Source organism: Microtus oregoni, unplaced genomic scaffold, assembly GCF_018167655.1.
Source record: "Microtus oregoni isolate MIOR12 unplaced genomic scaffold, Mior012 000031F_ref0000149, whole genome shotgun sequence".
Lineage (NCBI taxonomy): Eukaryota > Metazoa > Chordata > Mammalia > Rodentia > Cricetidae > Microtus > Microtus oregoni.
This window is the reverse complement of record NW_024543090.1, coordinates 3,034,078-3,052,711: the sequence shown is the minus strand read 5'-3', so window position 1 is coordinate 3,052,711 and position 18,634 is coordinate 3,034,078. Positions and strand designations below refer to the sequence as shown.

The 18,634-nt window shown below is 42.5% G+C and overlaps 1 protein-coding gene across 2 annotated transcripts in view; it reads right to left on the bottom strand.

Annotated features, from left to right (window-relative positions):
* Window positions 1–2,045: 2,045 nt before the first annotated feature.
* Window positions 2,046–18,634, bottom strand: part of Pamr1 (peptidase domain containing associated with muscle regeneration 1) — an 86,046-nt gene continuing 69,457 nt past the window's right edge. For both annotated transcript variants that reach the window (XM_041679004.1, XM_041679005.1), the window contains 5 exons: window positions 12,674–12,886; window positions 10,906–10,972; window positions 6,329–6,561; window positions 4,785–5,077; window positions 2,046–3,090 (listed from right to left, as the gene is read on the bottom strand). In XM_041679004.1, the coding sequence (XP_041534938.1) occupies window positions 2,554–3,090; window positions 4,785–5,077; window positions 6,329–6,561; window positions 10,906–10,972; window positions 12,674–12,886 (1,343 nt within the window). In that variant the 3' untranslated portion in view covers window positions 2,046–2,553. The remainder of the gene's footprint in view (window positions 3,091–4,784; window positions 5,078–6,328; window positions 6,562–10,905; window positions 10,973–12,673; window positions 12,887–18,634) is intronic.

The window sequence follows — 18,634 nt, the reverse complement described above, 5'->3', positions numbered from 1 at the left end:
AGCTACCGCGTGATCTTCTTATGACCATTTAACACACGTCAAGCTGATATAGAAAAGTTAAATGACTTGCTCGGCACCAAAAATAAGGAAATGGAAAGACAAGACCTGAGTCCAGATCTCCCTGACCTAACTCACACCAAACCTTTTGTGGTCCTAGCTTTCTTAAAACACAGTTTTTGAATCACCTCATAACTATCTGAAGAATCAATCCTCCATGAGAATAAATGGGTCTTCTTTTAAATCACCACATGCTAGGTAGCCTGCAGTAATTAATCCATTGCCCCTTGATTAAGCCACGAGGACAAGGAGAAAGTTTATGTGACAGGAGGAAATGACTCATGGAAAGCCCCAGGAATGTCTGATAAAAGAGAAAGTTGATGCCATTCTCTTCTGACTCAAAGAAATGTGTAAAGGACCGAAGGTGAGAAAGCAAGCTGGTTTACAAGCACACCTTCACCTCCTGTCTCAGGATTAAAGTCACCAAGGTTAAAGGTCTCTGACTCAGGTAGCAGGAGAAGAAAGTTCCTGTTTGCATGCATAGGAAGCTAAGGTCTTCCAGGATGGTCTATAACAGGCATGGGTTCTCCTTTCTTGTAAGGGACAGAAAAGACTTAGGAGTCCCCACAAGCTTCCAAAGTAAGAAGAAGGTATGTAGCTGGGAAGTCTAGAGAAGCTGTCGCTGTGGACACTGGGTTGACTGATCCAGACCAGGGTCAAATAATAATCAACACCAGATGCCAGTCCCCACAAGAGCTGAGGAGAAGCCTGGTCAACAGGAAGGGCCACATGGAAACCAGACAGACGTTACACTAAAGATTAGGAAAACACCAAGGAATTGGAAAGACCCATCACACACACCCAACAAACAGCATGAACTCAGGAGTTCCCCACTATTGTCTCAGTGCTCATAAGGCACTATCTTGTGGGCAGCAAAATTCTCAATGAGAAAAGAGGGGAGATATTAGAAGTGTTTGTCAAACCCCAAGAGAGAAGGTACTGGAAAGATCATAGAATTTATCAGACTGAATTTGCTTTTTCTTCCATTCTAATGGGAAGTGAGAAGGGGCTTCCAAGGACACTCACACACACTGTAAGAAACCACCAAGCCTTGGGTTCTTGGCAGATCAAATTTGGTGTAAACAAACATGTGATTCTTTTTCAACTGCTTTGGAAACATAGACCTGTGGAGGAGCAGACTGGTTCCATGGCTCACCATGTAACCATATTTGCCACCGTGCCTGATGATTCGAGTTTGAATCCTGGGCCCACATGGTGGCAGGAGAGAACTAACCCTAAAATCTGTCCTCTGGCCTCCACACTTGCATGATGGCAAGCACTCAGCTCTCTCTGTCTCTCTGCCTCTCTCTGTCTCTCTGCCTCTCTCTGTCTCTCTGTCTCTCTCTCTCTCTCTCTCTCTCTCTCTCTCTCTCACACACACACACACACACACACACTAAATGCATAACTGTAATATTTTTTAAAAAGATTTGTGGGGGCTCATGGCAGTTTTATAACTGAGCCTAAAACATAAAATCAGGGAGACACTTAGAATCAGTACACTACATTAAACTTTCTTGCTGCTGTGACCCGAAAGGACTAGTTGAAGAAAATAAAAAGATTGCTTTGCTCATGGTCTCAGAGGGGTCACTTCATCATAATGGGAAGGGTATGAAAAAAGGAACTTTCATGATGGCAGTCAGCAGAGAGAAAATGCCTGCACTGGCTGGCTTCCTCCCTTTTCCCCTTTGTTACACCTGAGCCCCCAGCTAACAGGATGGAATGTGGGAAGCTTCCCACATTCAGGGTAAGTCATCTCTTCTTGACTAATCCTCCCTGGAAACAGCCTCACTGACACCCAGCCATACTTTACTAACCTAGGCAGTCCTCCATGAAAGAGATCAACCAGCAGCATTACTCATGCTGTCTTCTCTGTCTTGTCGGGCTTAGCCTCTGACAGACATATTGGGAAATTATATCCCTTGGCTCTATGTTAAAGAACCCTCACCAAACTATCAGCCCAAATCCATGTAACTCAAAAATGAAGTCAACCCTCATTTTATTGAAATGTGTACAGTAGACTGGGAGGGACGGGATCAGAAAATCTTGTGATAATGTGCACAGGAGCAAATGTCACATCCAAACTCCTTCGCCAAGGGCTGTCATGCAGGCTGTTCTTTGGAATGTTGTCTGAAGCCTGGTACAGCCCAGAGTCTCCCCACCCCACCCCAGGTCAACCCTTTCATCCAGAACTGACTATGCTGTTCACATCACTGTGAGGTGGACAAGGTCTGGGAGATTTTTTTTTCTATTTACGTGGTTTTCTTTGATGAAATTCAGTTCTTGCAAGCCCGGACATCTTTTAGATGGTTTCCAAGCAGTCAGGAAGACAGTTCCCTGCCAGAAAGCAAAACACTACTCACCCTCTACTGAGGTATATCCATGAAATCAGAGACCTTTCTGAAGCCAAGGTCATGGGCAAAATTATAGTTCAGGTCCTCACTGAGCCATATACTATCTATACAGGAAAAGCTTCTCAGTGGCCTTGCAGCTGGTTCATTTCATGTTCCTATCAATCCAGTCTTTGAATGGCAGCACCTTGGTGAAGGCTGTGGCTAGGCCATTGCTACACGTCTTGTCATAGCTCCAGCTGACCAGCCCCACCAGATGCCAGCGTGGCTCAGGGGATGCTCGGCCTGGGAAGGACAAAGCAGCGATGCCCCCTGTCTCTGCAGTGCAGATGTTGGAAGGAGTGCTGGGGTCTTGGCTGGCACAGAACATGTTGTCAGTGACACTAACTGGAATGTCATGCTCTTCATGTTGTTCTTCACAGAGCAGTGAATCGACCACCCTGACCATTCCAGAATGCAATGTATCATTCTTAAAGCCAGGGCTCCTCACATCTGCCAGGATGTTCCACCCAGCCACAGTGATGTGAGACTCCTGAAAGGAGGCACTGAGGTCCCGAGTGCTAGCCAAGCAGATAGGCTGGACACGGGTGCTGATGCGGGCCTTGTCCAGGAGCTTCAGAATGGCGATGTCAGCGTCCAGCAGGATAGGGTCATAGTTGGGATGTAGAATGATGGCAGAAATCTATGAAAACAAGGAAGAGAGAGCGGGGGTAAACAGCCTGCTCCAGTGTGGATAAGAAGAGGGCCAGTTAGGAGCCAAATTATTGAAACTGTCTGAGTGGCAGCTACAAGATTTGAAGACACATTGCTCAATGAATCATAAAAAATAACTGTTGTATTTTCAGAGTTGTCAACTCAAATGCCTACTGGAGCCTGGAATGTGGTATTAAATAAGTGGAGTCTACACGTAAGGCCATAGAAGTGGGTGTTCATGGCCCATCTAACGTGGACAGATGATGTTTTGTTACAGGTGATCACAGCTGTACAAAGATGTGTTAAGCGTTCTGATTTTTACCAGAGAATGGACTCCAAGTCTTTGTTTGAAACACCTCAGTCATCTAATGTTCAATGAGCTGATTAAGAGAACATATGTTAGAACTACCCATGTATAAGCCCTACATGTTAGCACCATTCATGTATAAACCCTACATGTTAGCACTACCCATGTATAAGCCCTACATGTTAGCTTTATCTATGTATAAATCTATATGTTAGCACTATCCTTGTATAAGCCCTACATGTTAGCATTATCTATGTATAAATCTATATGTTAGCACTATCCTTGTAGAAGCCCTACATGTTAATGCTTTGCAATCTCTAGCCTACTGTTAGCATTTCATGTACCTTCGAGCCAGTAAGATAGAGCTATGTTTCCTAACAGCAGTCCCTAAGACTTTTCCACAAGAATGTTCTCAGAATACACCATAAGATTTTCCACAGGATAGTTACTAAATATTTTATGCATTCCTAGTCAATCTTTGTGCAGGAGCTTCTAAAAACCCATATTCAATCTTTCAATTTTTAAATGTATAGTTCTATTACTTGATCCTATTTCCTTGGGGGCTTATCTTACAAAATACTGTTCATGACATACTGGTCTGTCCCTTTCCTCAAACTAGAGAAAATAGCCATTTTATTCTTCTCTCTATATTTTCCATGGATAACGTGTTGTAGGGGCTCAGTAATAGATAGATAGATGGATGAACTGAGGCAGAGACAGAAGGATGGGTAGAAGAAGGGATAGACAGGTGAAAAAAGTATAGGCTAGGATAGATGGACAGATGGATGAATGGAAGGAGGGAGGGTACAGGACAATTGAGAAGTATGGCAGTTAGGAGTATCCTGGATAAAACCTGTGTCCTCAAAGCCTGCTTGTGATAATTCCCAAACCCAAGTATGAGAGGCAATTAGATCTCTCTTTTTTTTTTTATTCAAGAAACACCCATGAATTTACCTTGATCTGGGTAGACAGGGCATAGTAATAAGTCACACCATCCCCAGAACAAATCATTTCCAACAGAGATATCCATGAAACAAATAGCTTCATCAATGTTTGATGAACTATAATTTGCAGTATGTGCTAATAAAGTCTATGTATATTCTACCGCAATGTGTATGACTTTCAAGGACTACAGTAGTAGGTAATACCTGACTCTCCCTTGTTTTCAAAACAAGCGAAGGTATGCAGGACAGCTGCACGGTTTGCTAACTTTCCTGTCCGGAGTCTGTCAGTCTGAAACTCTGAGCCCCTCCTGCATGCTAGGCTTTGGATCGGATACTGACATGCCGAAGTGACAGGGCAGATACAGGCCCTGCTCCCCTGTGCTCATAGCTGGTTAAGTCAAAGCTCCAGTTTCCCAGAAAGCCCTCTCTCACCCGTAAGTTCTGGATGGTCTTTTCATCCCGCTCATCGTCCCTGTAGAATTTTCCCAAGACAACCTTGAGGTCTGCTGTCTTGATGGTGGTGACCTTTCCCAGGTCAGTCACACAGTGGGCAGCCACAACCACCGTGCGCTCATTCACCAGGGCACCGCTGCAGACCAAGAACCATGCGCCTTTGTGTAGCCCACCATCGTGCACGCCGCTGGTCCTCCGGTAGATGGCTGCCTGCCACGGCCAGCGGCTCCCTTCGGTCTTTGGAGAAGCAGCACTCTCGATTTTTCCACAGACTGTAGGGAAAGCATTAGTTTAATCGGATCAATCCAGACCATTCCCATCTGACAGCAAACGGGTCACTCAACCATGACAGCTCAAATCTGAAAGAGAGGAACTGATGGAGATGAAAAGCACTGAGTGAACCGACCTGGTTATCTCTTCTTTTCATTTACCTTTATGCACTTATATGCTTGTACATATGTGCTTATGTGTGTATATGCATGTGTTAGCACACAGACACACATGTGCACATATGTGTGAAGATTAATAGTGACTGTCAGGTATTAAACCTTCTTCATTTCTCTCCACATTATTCTTTGAGACACGGTCTCTCCCTGAACCTGGACCTCAGCAATTTGGCCCAGCTGGCTAGCCAGCAAACCCCAGGGATCTTTCTGTCTCTGCCGCTCAGAACTGGGATCATAGGTGCATGCTACTGTCCCCAGACAAACTCATGTTCGTAAATGCTTGCACAGCAATTACTTGCCTGCCATGCTGTTGCTCTAGCCCCCTTCCCTTTGGTATTAACCACTGTCTGACATATAGTTGGCCTTAAAGGCTAGAGTTAAAAGTGGAGACTTTATGGTTCAATGAAACAATGGGACTTTGGACAAATTGTTAGACCCTTAGATCCTTGGTTTCTTTGCCTAAAGAAAATATACAGAGAACTAACTATGACTTTAGGGGCTCTGTGATAAGACCAAATGGGATGATATGACAGACAGATGATGTTACTGTCTCCATAAGTGTGACCACGACCAACTCAGCCATGCTACTCTTTCACAAAGAGGATGACAGTGGCGGGTAAGAATGTGCAAGGTCTACTCTGGAACTTCTGCATTTTATCTCACATTATCTACTATTACCTCATCATTTCATTAATGGCAATTCCTGAAAATCATTGGATAATAAGTACGAAGATGGAGTCTTAGGTGGTCCAGATGACCAAGGCAGAGGTCTACTCACAGCTATACCTGTCCCCATTGGTATTTAATTGTGACTCTTTCCTTTTTCTAGACATGATAATATCTAGATAATATTTTCTCTACAAGAAAATATTTCTCTAAGAGTCAATGTGTCAATTTATCCTGAATAGTAGTTTAAGGCAAAAGGAGGGTGCTCTTCTTGTGGAATTCCAGAGGTCACCAAACTTAGGAAAGCAATGCAAGACCATCCCTTGCTCAGTTCAACTTTCCATAAAAGTCTTTAGCAATATCAAGAATTTTTCACGAATGACTCAAACTCAAAGATGAGCCTTGACTCACTTGGGATACAGGATGGAGCACGCCCACTCCACTTGCCAGTTCTCAGGCATGTCCTCCTGCTGCTTCCCAGGCGGCGGTAGAAGGGCGAGATACACTCATACTGGAGCTGGGTATGCAGATGCTGATACCCAGGCGGCAGCTCTCCAAATGGAAGAACTGGCTTCTTGGTAGAGGCATCCTGCAGTTTCTGCTTGCTGAAGGCTGTGGAATAAAGCTGGTGTAATGGTGTCTCCCTGGATCAAGGCACACAGGATCAGAGAAAGAAGAAGAGCAAGACTTTAGTATCCAACTCCCTTGCTATTGGTTACAGAAGAAAACATCTCCCATTTCCCATTTTCTGTCTTTGTCCTTTTCTTTGTCTACCCACTTCCTCTTCTGCTTCTTCTTGCTCTCTTTCTCTCCCTCCCTCCTTTTCTCCCTCCTTCGGTCCCTTCTTCGCTCTCTCTCCTTTTGCTACTGAATACATCCTCTTCTGTCACTCAATATTGTATTTCTTTGTTCATGAAATTCTTCCAAGTACTTCGGGTTTCAATCAAACAGAATAAAGTCTGTCGTAATATTGCTATCCAAAAGTATACTCTGTGTGTGTGTGTGTGTGTGTGTGTGTGTGTGTGTGTGTGTGAGAGAGAGAGAGAGAGAGAGAGAGAGAGAGAGAGAGAGGAGGGAGGGAGGGAGGGAGAGGAGGGAGAGAACACACATTTAATTGCAAAATTAGATAGGAAAAAGAGTTAATTTCAATGAGAGAAAGGCAGGCACATTTTTTTTCTCTAACCATTATCATAATGGGACAATATTAGGAACTGACTTGAACTAAACTGTGTTGATACAGTAACTTGATTTGGCAATTAGCAAATGTAATTAGTTCACCTCAGAGACTTGAACTTTCTCTGAGGCAACACTGCTTGGGAGAAATACAAAAACTTGCATGTAAATGTGAAAAAGGGCATTAAATGAGCCCTGAAGTTGAGGCCCCTAGAGACACTCTCCGGGGAGAGATGCTCGTATCCTGCAGCTTATGATGGCTTTACATTGGGGTAAAATGGCTGTCAGTCTGCAAAGGGAACTGTTGTCTTCAGGAACTATTGTCTTCATTTCTGTGTTCTTCATTCTGCTGTCTTCAGAGCTACTGTGGGGGTGGGGTACTCGGTGAAAGTAGATGACACCCAAGATACCATTTAGCAGTCACCATTTCCTCCCTAGAGTCTCCACCATATCAATCTGATATTGTTTAAAATGAAATCTATTTCTTGTGTCTCTATCGTGCTGGGCTCAGGAAACATTCAGTCCACACTGCCTTCATTCAACAAATATCGTTCTATGTTTATAACCAGGTCTGGGAGCTTCTGAATGTACAGTCTTTCTCTTTTGGTCACCGAAGCTACTATTTGTTTCAGGAGGCTGCAGAAAGTAAGAATACCCGCTACTTCAGTAGCTCGCCTCCCAGAGACATTTAACTAAACTTTACACTTGCTTTCTCAATTGCAGGAGTCGCCTAGCATTTTCTCCCCAGTCTACCATTAAAATTGCTGTAACAGTGGGAAGCCCTGTTGTCTGTTGTGCTCAGGATCCCTATGCAGGCATCATCACCGAAGCAAGGTGTCTTCATGGGAGCCAAGGATTGCACTCAGCAGAGTGCCGCCCCCGGGGAACCAGGGAAAGAACAGAAATGAGGCCTTCTGCATTCTACAGTCTTTGTTCCCAAGGGAACGCCTTGCTTGGAGAAAGACAAACATGGATGAGAGCCTGACAGGGCGACCTTCACCCTGGAAAATGCCAAGTGGTTCTGTTTTAAAGGGACATCTTGTTTGCACCTTTGAGGAAGTTACTTAACATCTCTGAACCTCAGTTTCCACACATGCAAGGAAAAGTTAATAAGATAAGATGCAAGTAATAATAAAAAATGCCCAGCTTCACAGGTTACCAGGAGAACTACACAAATTAGCCTATGTAAAGTGACAGGAGCAACCGCTGGCACACAGCAAGCATGAGGTCAATGTCATCTGTCAGATCTGTCAGTATGTTTTCGGTTTTTTTTTTTTTTTTTTTTGGTTTTTCTGGAATTCTCTTTGTTGTTATTGTTGAAGTGGTGGTGACATAGTTCTTTTTTTTCTTTTTAAAAAAGATTTAAATTTCTTTTGCTTCCCAACCACAATTCCTCTCCCTCCTCTCCTCCCATTTCCTCCCACACCTCTTTTCTAACCCCTCCCCATCCACTCCTCAGAAAGGGAAAGGCCTCCCTTGGGAGTCAACAAAGCCTGGCATATCAAGTTGAGGCAGAACCAAGTTCCCTTAATGTATAGCACTGTTTCAGCTATCCTGGATTTTTTTTGTTTTTGTTTTTGTTTTCCCATATGGAGCTGAATATTGTTCTTTCAAGATCTGTGAAGAATTTTGCTGGGATTTTGATGAGAATTGCATTGACTCTGTAGATTGTTTTTGGTAAGACTGCCATTTTTACTACGTTAAATTGTACTTATCCAAGAACATGGGAAATATCTCAAAATTTTCTGGTATCTTCTTCAAATTCTTTCCTAAATTTCTTGTCATATAGGTCTTTCACTTGTTTTGTTAGAGCTACCCCAAAGTATTTTATATTATTTGTGGTTATTGTAAAGGGTGTTGTTTCTCTGATTTCTTTCTCAGCCCATTTATTTTTTTGTATATAGGAGGGCTAATGATTTTTTTTTTTTAGTTCATCTTGTATCCCACCATTTTACTAAAGATGACTATTAGCTATAGGAGTTCCATGGTAGAATTTCTAGGGTCACTTATGCATACTACCAAATCATTTGCAAATAGCAAAAGTTTGACATCTTCCTTTCCAATTCATATGCCCTTGATCTCCTTTTGTTGTCTTATTGCTTTAGCTGGAACATTGAGTACTATATTGAATAGGTATGGAGAGACTAGATAGCCTAGTTTTGCTCCTGATTTTGGTGGAATCACTTCGAGTTTCTCTCTATTTAATTTGCTGTTGACTGTTGGCTTGCTGTATATTGTCTTTATTGTGTTTAGGTATGTTCCTTATATCCCAGATCTCCCCAACACTTTTATCGTGAATGGGGGTTGAATTTTGTCAAAGGCTTTTTCAGCATCTAATGAAATGATCGTGTGGTTTTTTTTCTTTCAGATTGTTTAAATGGTGGATTACATTGACAGATTTTCATACATTGAATCATCCCCACATCTCTGGGATGAGATCATGGTGGATGATTTTTTTAAATATGCTCTTGAATTCGGTTTGCCATTGTGGTTTTTATCCTTACAACAATCTCCCAGGATTATTATTAATTACCTCTGGTTTTAAAAAGAGAAAAAGAAGGCCCAGTAACTTCAGGAAGTTGCTTAAACATAACTAGGATTAAAGAGAGGCAGAAGCATATTTTGAACCTGTGACTGTCAATCAAATTTATTCATTCAAGAACTATGAACTGAATGACTTCTATGTGGCAGAGGTGATATTAAACAAGAAAACTTCAGCATAAAAGAAGGAAACAGTATTCTTTTACTTGTAAGTTGTATATTTGAAATGAAAGGAGGGAAGGGGGAAGGGAGGGAGGGAAGGGGGAAGGGAGGGAGGGAAGGAGAGAGAGCGAGAGAAGAGACAGGGATTCTAAAATGAAATAAGAATCATGGTGAAGGACAGAGAACACAGGCGGCAATGGAAGCAGCCTGATGTGGCATCAGGGCATGTGTGTTGCTGCTAGTTTCACTGAGACGACAGCTTGGGGCTAGGGATGTGGTAGTAAAGTATTTACCTAGCATGTTTTAAGCTCTGGGTGCATCCCTCAAAACCATAAAATATTTTTAAAATAATCATAAAAGGACAGTTAGAGTTGATCTCTCTCCTCGGTGAAACAAGCAGAGAACTGAAAGATAGGGTGGGGGTGGGGGGCGTGCTAAGCTTCTATATACGCAGAAGGAGCAGTTTCCAGACTGAACAAGCAACAAGTTTAGTATTTCTGGTGCAGAATTATGCTTGGACTGGTAGAAGAAAACCAAAAATGTTTGTGCAACGTCAGCAAAGAGAATAAAGAAGAGGACAAAGCAAGAAATGGTCTTTTTAGCCACCTCCTCTGTCTTCTCGAGAGAAGCATCGGGTATACACAAAAGTTCATATCCCTCATTTAGACTGGTCATTTATCTTTAGCTCCTGGGCTCTACCAATTTGCCTCATCTGGTTGGTCACCATCAAGCTTGTGTCCCTAACCCCTAGCTGGCTGCAGTATTTAGCAGGATTTGCCAGCTCGTAGAAGCTGCCGTAATAAAGAAGCAGTGGTTTCAGGAAGACGAAAGTACTAAACTCCAACTCCTCAAAGATCATCAGGGAAGCTCGCTGCTTCCCATCAGCCATCTGCTTTCCCACGATCCAGTAAAACTTGTACCTCTTCCAGTAGTAGCTACCTCTTGGCCAAGAGCAGCTGGCTAACAAGCCTCCATCTAACAAGCCCCATTCTTTCATGACCCGTTAGTACTAAATGTCCCTAAGAAATGCCAGGCTGCCTTTGGCCGAACACAAATGGAGAAGGGAAGATAGTCATTAGCCTTGAAAGTGGAGTTCAGGGGCTTGGTCTCACCTTGACTGAACCTGCATCGGGAGGACTCTCCTTCTCACCAAGTCTGAGGTCTTCGGTTCCCGGCAGGCTAGAAACAGATAAGCTATGCTGGGTGATCCTTTATCATCTTCACTGTTCACCCCATAGCATCCAGAATAATACCTGACTCCCACCTTTCTAGACACCATGCATCCATTCCCCGGTCTCAGAGGCTGGATGCATTAGAAAATTGTCAACAGTGCACTTAGCACGATTTTAGCTGCTTTTCACAATAGTGGCAGCTGCCTCTGGAGAATCCAGGAGTCCCCTCTGGAAAAAAAAAAAAAAAAAAACTGTTCTGCCAAAGTGACTTGGGACAGTGGCACTTCATAGATTAGGGCCATCTGTTCATGGGAATGGTGTTAGCAAGCTAGATGATAATGGGATCAAACTCAAAGTGAAGGTGCCAAAATACAGCCCACAGGGGGAATTAAGAAGTCCTTGTTTAAAACCAGACCGCAGGGCCAATTATAAATAAGTCCTGAGTAACCAACCATTCCTTGTCCTGTCTCGGCAATGAAGGTCCCTCGCAGTCACCAGAGGACAACTCGGAGCCCAGTTTCAATTCACTGAAATCTTTCTCTTTTTTTTTCTTCCAGGGAAAAAGGAATCCTTCCCACCTCACTTTCCCAATCCAGCAGCCAACATTTGTCTAATTAGCAACTTAGAGTACTTTGGTTGTATTAATTTGTAAGAGAAAAGTTGACAAAAACCTCCAAGGACATATGCAACACCGTTCCCATACTTAATGAAACAAAACATCAGGCCCTGCGCCGGGAGGGGGAGAGTCACTCCTGGCGAAAGTCTAAAGTGATTTATCCCTTTCACATTTATCCCCTCTTCTCTTTCATCCCTTTCCCCATGATCCGGGTTGTTGACAAACACCCAGCAGAGAGAGTGGAGAATGGGGGGCAATGGTTTTGACAATCTAGGACATGAACCCAATTTTCTTCTCAGTTAAGGCAGCGTCAGCCCAGAACAACTAATGGGTAAAGTCGGGGAGAAACTGCATCTCGACTGTGATTGGGGGGGTGGGGGCTCCGACATCCCTACACAACGGTCCAGGGTTTTCTGTTCCCAGCCTATATTTTAAATGTTACTTCCTAGACCGGCTTGCTTTGAGCATGCCATAAGACAGACGCTTTCACTTCCATCTACGCCCACTTCTTCTTCCGTCTTTCATCCGGAGTGCTATCCCAGCTCCTCCTAGTGTCCTTAAATCCCTCTTGACTGCTACGGATCCTACCTCGCCATCTCTCAATTTCAGGACGACTGATCTCTCTCTCTCTCTCTCTCTCTCTCTCTCTCTCTCTCCTCTTCATTTGTTCTTCTAACTGCCCGCTAGATGTTTCAAGGTCTGCTGTCTTTGTTTTTAGCCATCTACATCTGCAGCCTCCCCAGCAACACGTGCTTGTTGACTCTTTTATTAGAGACACAACAAAAGCAGCCAGGCAAAGGTTTACAAATTCCATCTTTGGATTTACGTATCTACAACTCAGCCTGGCCATCTTTCCCAACCCACTCTTCTCCTTCATCTTAGAAAAGATGAGAGCGGGGTCTTCTTGGGTCCCAGAAAAAAAAAGAGGCAAAAATTTGAAAGGATACTCTCCAAGATGAGAGTTGCAAATGATTTGCAGGTAAGCCTGCAAGAAGATATTATTCCAGGGACTTAAAAGCGGGCATAGGAGCTGCCAAAGAATTACACCTACTCTATGCACATCTACAGAATCCAGAAACATCCCTGAGTTACCTTTTATGCAAATGGGCTGCTTCCCCGACCATTCTCCATCCTGCTGGCAGGTTCTTTTCTCGTTGCCACTGAGAACATAGGAGCCATTACAAAAGAATGACACGACCGTGCCGATTTTCACGTGGTGCGCATCGAGGAGCCCAGGCCCTCCTGTGATCTTCTCGTACCCATTGACTGGGCCTCTGAGGTCTGAGCAGTTTTTTTCTTCAAGGACTAGAAGTGAAGAAGAAGAAGAAGAAGAAGAAGAAGAAGAAGAAGAAGAAGAAGAAGAAGAAGAAGAAGAAGAAGAAGAAAGAACTGTTGAAAGTCTGAGTCATCCGGGTTTAGAATAGACTCCTCTCACATTTCATTGAATTAAAAAGACAGCAGCCGAGAGCCTGCTAACAACACTGCTCAGTAGGAGCTCGGAGAGGAACTTCAGCCTAGGGAAGCATGTGGAAAGCATGTTTTCAGCTTGCTTTATGGCTTATTCCTAAATCAAGAAATCACTTGTTCTAAATATAAATCAGTTAGACACTAAATCTTGGCCTTACATGATATTGTTCCCTTTGTTCTCAAGCTGTGGAAGCTAGGAAAGCCTGGACGATGTAAATATGTCACCTAGACTTTTCAATCAATATATCATGGTCATTGTTTTTGAATGAATTGCCTTATATCTTTCACTTTCTAACACCTAGGCAACTAAACTGGACTTCACCAGTTTCCTACTTATGCTGTGTAGTCAGAAAGTAGAACTGACCTGAAACAAGAGTGCTTATCTAAAATGGATGTAGGCTTCAGTTTTCATCTCCAGGAAGAAAATAGTATGCTGAAACTTTCTGTTTTGTTTTCTTTAACAAAACAAAACAAAACAGGGTTTTGGGGGAGTGCTAGAAAGATGGCTCAGCAATTGAGAGCACCAATTGCTCTTCCAAAAGACCAGGGTCGATTCCCAGCATCTACAGAGTAGCTCACAACTGTCTATAACTCCAGTTCCAGGAGGTCTGTCTTCTAGCCTTCAGGCATCCAGGAGTGTAAGTTGTTCACTGACACAGATGCAGGCAAAACATCCATACACACCAAATAATGCTATATAATATAATTGCGGATCCAGCAGACTTCCCTCATCTCCAAATGGAACTTTCCATCTGCACAGTGAGCATTCATTATGAAGAAATCTCTCTTCTTTCATTCCTGTCGGACAGAGACTTAAAGTCACAATGACATCAGCAGCTATTCTGGGCCTTTCCAGCCATAGCCTAGACATGCTCTATTGGGTATGGAGCAGAACTGACTGAAACAGACTAGGACATGGTAATGAATATGACCAGCCTAGGGAAAAACAGCGAGTCTCCTGAAGAATGCAACCTGTAACTATTGAATTTGGGACCAATGGCTATATCAGCTTCCCTTGTTTCTTTTTTCAATATTTATTGTATTTTATGTGTATGAGTGTTTGCATATATTTGTGAGCTACATTGTGCTGGGTGTCCGCAGAGGTCAGTAGAGGGGAATCCCATACCTTGACTGTTGTGACCCACCGGGTGGGTGCTGGGGATGTAACCCGGGTTCTCTGCAAGAGCAACACATGAGCCCTGTCTCCAGTGCCTATCTCTGACTTCTCTTCAGTCATTTTTTTTTTCCTAGGCGCAGACTCATTCCCCTGAAACAGTCCCCAAGTAATGAGATTGTACCTTCCTTAGGCCTTTCTCCCTATAACTCACTGCCCCAATTGCCTTCCCAGGAATTAATTTACTTGCCCCCAGGCAAGAAAAGAATTTCCATTCAGATAATACCTCTAAAATATTCAAAACTTAAAAAGAAATAAATATCTTTCCTATGTATCACTTGGGAAAATTGCTAGAACCAGCCAAATGAGTAGCTTGTCTCTACTCGGAGACTGTTGAGGCCATATGGCAATAGATCAATCATAATCTGTGTGCCTTGCGGTTATGTAATATAAGCAGCTCCTCTGGTGAGTGAATCCTAAGCTCCTATTTTAAGTGTAAGAAAAGGGGCCTCATGGAGCAAGCTGCTCAAAAATACTGAGATGGCATAGCAAGGCACATCACTTCAGATGGACTCAGAAAACCTCAGTGTTAACATTTTCAGGAATGCCTCTCATATGGGAGAAATGGACAGAGGAAACGCCCAGTGCTGCTCCCTTCACCCAGTACAGACACATTCAGTTCTGAGCACACAGCCAAAAGACAACTGCTGGAACCATGGTGTATCCTGCCTGCATGTTAAAAAAACTGTGCAACTACACAACACAGTAACTGGGAAGCTTAAATCAAGTTGCTGACCCTTCACGGGATTCAGGACTGAAATACCTGGATCCGTGCTCCCAAAAAAGTAACCATCAACTGAAGTTTGGAGTCAATAAGCAGCCCTTTGCTGAGGCAGAATTATTCACTTGGGCCACGACCCCCAACTAGATTGCCTAACTCGGGCTTTTACTTAAAGCTATGGCAAATTAGTCCATCTAAGAGCTGAAGTTTGTATAATACAAGCGTTGTTCTTCCTTTGCTCATGGCCAAGAGAGGCTGGGTGGCATTTAAGGCCAGTCCTAAAACAGTGAAAACCGAAGAACTGAACGGTAGCCATGGCAGCTTCAGAAGAAGATAAGAAATCCTTTCTGTTGATGTTTGGGACAGGGAAGCCTGAGAGCTGGCTTTCTCTTTCCTTGGAAGGTGTCACTTTCAGAATTTGATAGACTTGATGATTTAGCATGGGCTAGACCCTCAGGAATCGTACATATGCTACATTTACTGTGGGTTTGAACACTGAAAAGTTCTTGAACCTTCAAGTCATTCATTTCTTTCACTGGGAAGGCTTTAAAAATAAAAATGAAAGAGATGTTAATTTGGAATCTATCGCCATCTCTACCCAAGCTGTGAGGATATGACTTTGCACAATGCTTCAGTGTGTACAATTTACAACACAACATTTGTCAAATCAGGTCATATGTATACTTTTCATATAGTGCATCTTACTTCTGAGCTAAGAAAAGCCACAGCTAAATCAACAGAGAATTCTGAGAACACTTACTGGTTTAAGTTATTGCATATATATAATGTCACCAGGATAGATCCAAGCATACTTTTAAGTGAGGATCCAATGGACTATTCAGTGGAGTGAATACTCGTGTCTCCCTCAAAAGCCTTGTGTTGAAATCCTGACTACTCCCGATAGTGTGGCATTCACAGGGAAAGTGTTTAGGAGGTAATTAAGCCATGAAGATAGCGCCCTCATGAATGGTATCATTGTCTTTATAAAATGGAATCCAGACAGTTCTCTCTCCTGCCTTCCTTACACCTATGAACTGGGAAGCAGGTCTTCTAGTGTCTTCATGCTGGACTTCCTAGCCTCTGTAACTAAGAGAAATAAAATGTTAAACCACTTGATCGGTACCATTTGGTTGTAGTAACCAAAACTGACCAAGAAGGAAGACAAGACCACATTACTGAGTATCAAGAGAAAAAGACCATAGGAGTTTCATTAAAGACCCAGAAAATGAAGTTTTGTGGTAGCACTTTAAAAAGTAACTATGCTGAATATGCTCAAGGAAATCAAAGACAAGACTGGTAGCTTTATCAGGAAAATATAACCCTTGAAATACAACCACAGGAAAAATCTAAAATAGAAAAGTACAATGACAAAATAAAAAATTCAGTGGGTAATTTAAAAGGAAATCTAATGGGGCTGAAGAGTATTAGAAAGAACACTTTCAAGAAAAGAATCATAACTCAGCCTAAATGGCCAAGAGGTGAAAATGTATAGGAAAATAAATACGTATAGAAAATGAATAAATATGTATGTAAATTGATGTTCATGGATGTGAGGTGAGGGAGGAACAGAAGCAATGTGCTAAGAGAGAGTAGCTGAAAAACATCCACAGAGTCATAGTCTCAAATCCTCCAAAACATGAAGAAACTCACATATAGAATGGACATATATTTACAAAGCAGTGTGGGGGGGGGAATGAGGGAAATAATTTTTAAACTAGTCATTATCTATGGCTTATAACTCTGAGAATAGCTTTTGCTTCTTTATATTTTGTTTTCAAAATTTGCAGTGCTAAATATCAGCAGACAAGTTTCTTGTTTATTATTGTTAATGCTATTTCTATTGTTAGACTCTCGAGGATAAGGCAAGACAGACTGGCCCCTCTCTGTTAAGTATCTAAAGTCAACATTTGCTGTCCTGTGCCTCTTGTCAAATGTCCCATAGGCTCTCCATCTCAAGAAAAATCTCCTTAATATTTTGCATGATCATTGACAAAGTTTTTCTTTGAAATCTCTTCAGCCACTAGGCACTGGTAGAAAACAGTGCCTTCTAGCATAGGAGTTCAAATAATCACAATTAACCAAAGAGGTAGAATTGATTCATTCATCCTTCTACTGAATGAACAATGATTGGAAATTAATGTCTCAAAACGTTATTTTTCTTGTGCGTAAAGCAGGTCTATAACATGTGTGTGTTTAGAATGAAAACGTAAAAAAAAAAGTTTATTTTTCTATATTTGCAACTGTTTGCAAAGTAGTCAACTATTTTTAAAAGCCATCTTTTCAAATTGAAAACATAATACAGAACATCCCAAAGAGAAGCCTTGAGTGGCCATTAATGGAACTATTAGAACAGCGGTTCTCAACCTATGGGTCATAACTGCTTGGCAAACCTCAGTCTCCAAACTTATTTGCATTACTATTAATAACAGTAGCAAAATCACAGTTATTAAATAGGAAGAAAAGTAATTTTATGGTTGGGAGTCACCACAACATGAGGAACGGCATTAAAGGGTCACAGCATTAAGAAGGTTGAGAACCACTGCTCTAGAGCACAATGCAGTATTCCTCTCCATTTTCTGAACTTTAGTAGCTTACCAAGGGACAAGCTTCCAAATTCAAATTCAAGTCTGCCCACTCAGACGTCTGGGCACCAAGTGCGGTGTCTTACTTTCACATCTTAAATCCCACATTCTAAAACCCTAAAACCTTACTCCTATAGCAAACAGCCCCTGGACAGAACTGTCTCTTCTCTGCATTCTCTGGATCTTCCCGAGCTGCACACCCACTTACCATGCTTTTGAAGGGAAGTCTAAAACTTGGTCTACCCGCCGTTGTTCCTCCTCGTTAGATAGCTCCCTGGGGGTATACAGACCATCCACATCTCATCAGAGATCCTTCCCAAAGACTTCAAAGCAACCCCCAATCCTCCATGTGTTCTCTTTTTGGAAACCTTTGTATCTCAACATTGGACAGATTCATGATTCTTTTCTCTTTGATTTTTTTCAAGGTCTTTATGTCTCATTTCACCTCAGTGGAAAGGATATTTCAGACACAGCCAATAGAGAATTTAAAATATCTCTATGTCTGGCTTAAAGGAACTAGAGTCCCAACTTTGTTAAGTAGAACATCCCATGATGGATAATAAATAGCACATTGCCTTTTGATACTCAGCCTGGGTACACAAACACATCAAATTCAATATGCCCTTATATGCTAGTGTATGAACAAAATAGTCACCAGGGGGGCATTTTTGTAAAAGATTGCTTCAGATGAACAGTTAAAGGCCATCCATATCCTTAGTCCCTCCCCCACTGAAGGGCACTGTATGAGGTAGTTCATTATGACTCCATTTTACAGACACACATGGAAAAACTTTAAACTGTTCTTGTCTTGGATTCTCCAGGAGCCTCCACCAGGTTCCTGATATCCCTATACCAACCCAAGAGAGCTGCCTTCTACTTTTCAAACCGTGTCTCGTTGCTGAGAGTTGGCACCTGCATCCTACAGATGACTGTCTTTGGGTATGGAAACTAGCTTGTCCAACTTAAGAGAGTGGGAAATTGCCATGATTTTGTCTCACCCTTTATCCAACCAAGAGTTACCAATGGGATGGGCACGTTTTGTGAGCTTTACTTCACACTTTCAAGAAGCCTATGGAATCAGGCTGCATTTGGGAATTCAGTAGAAAACA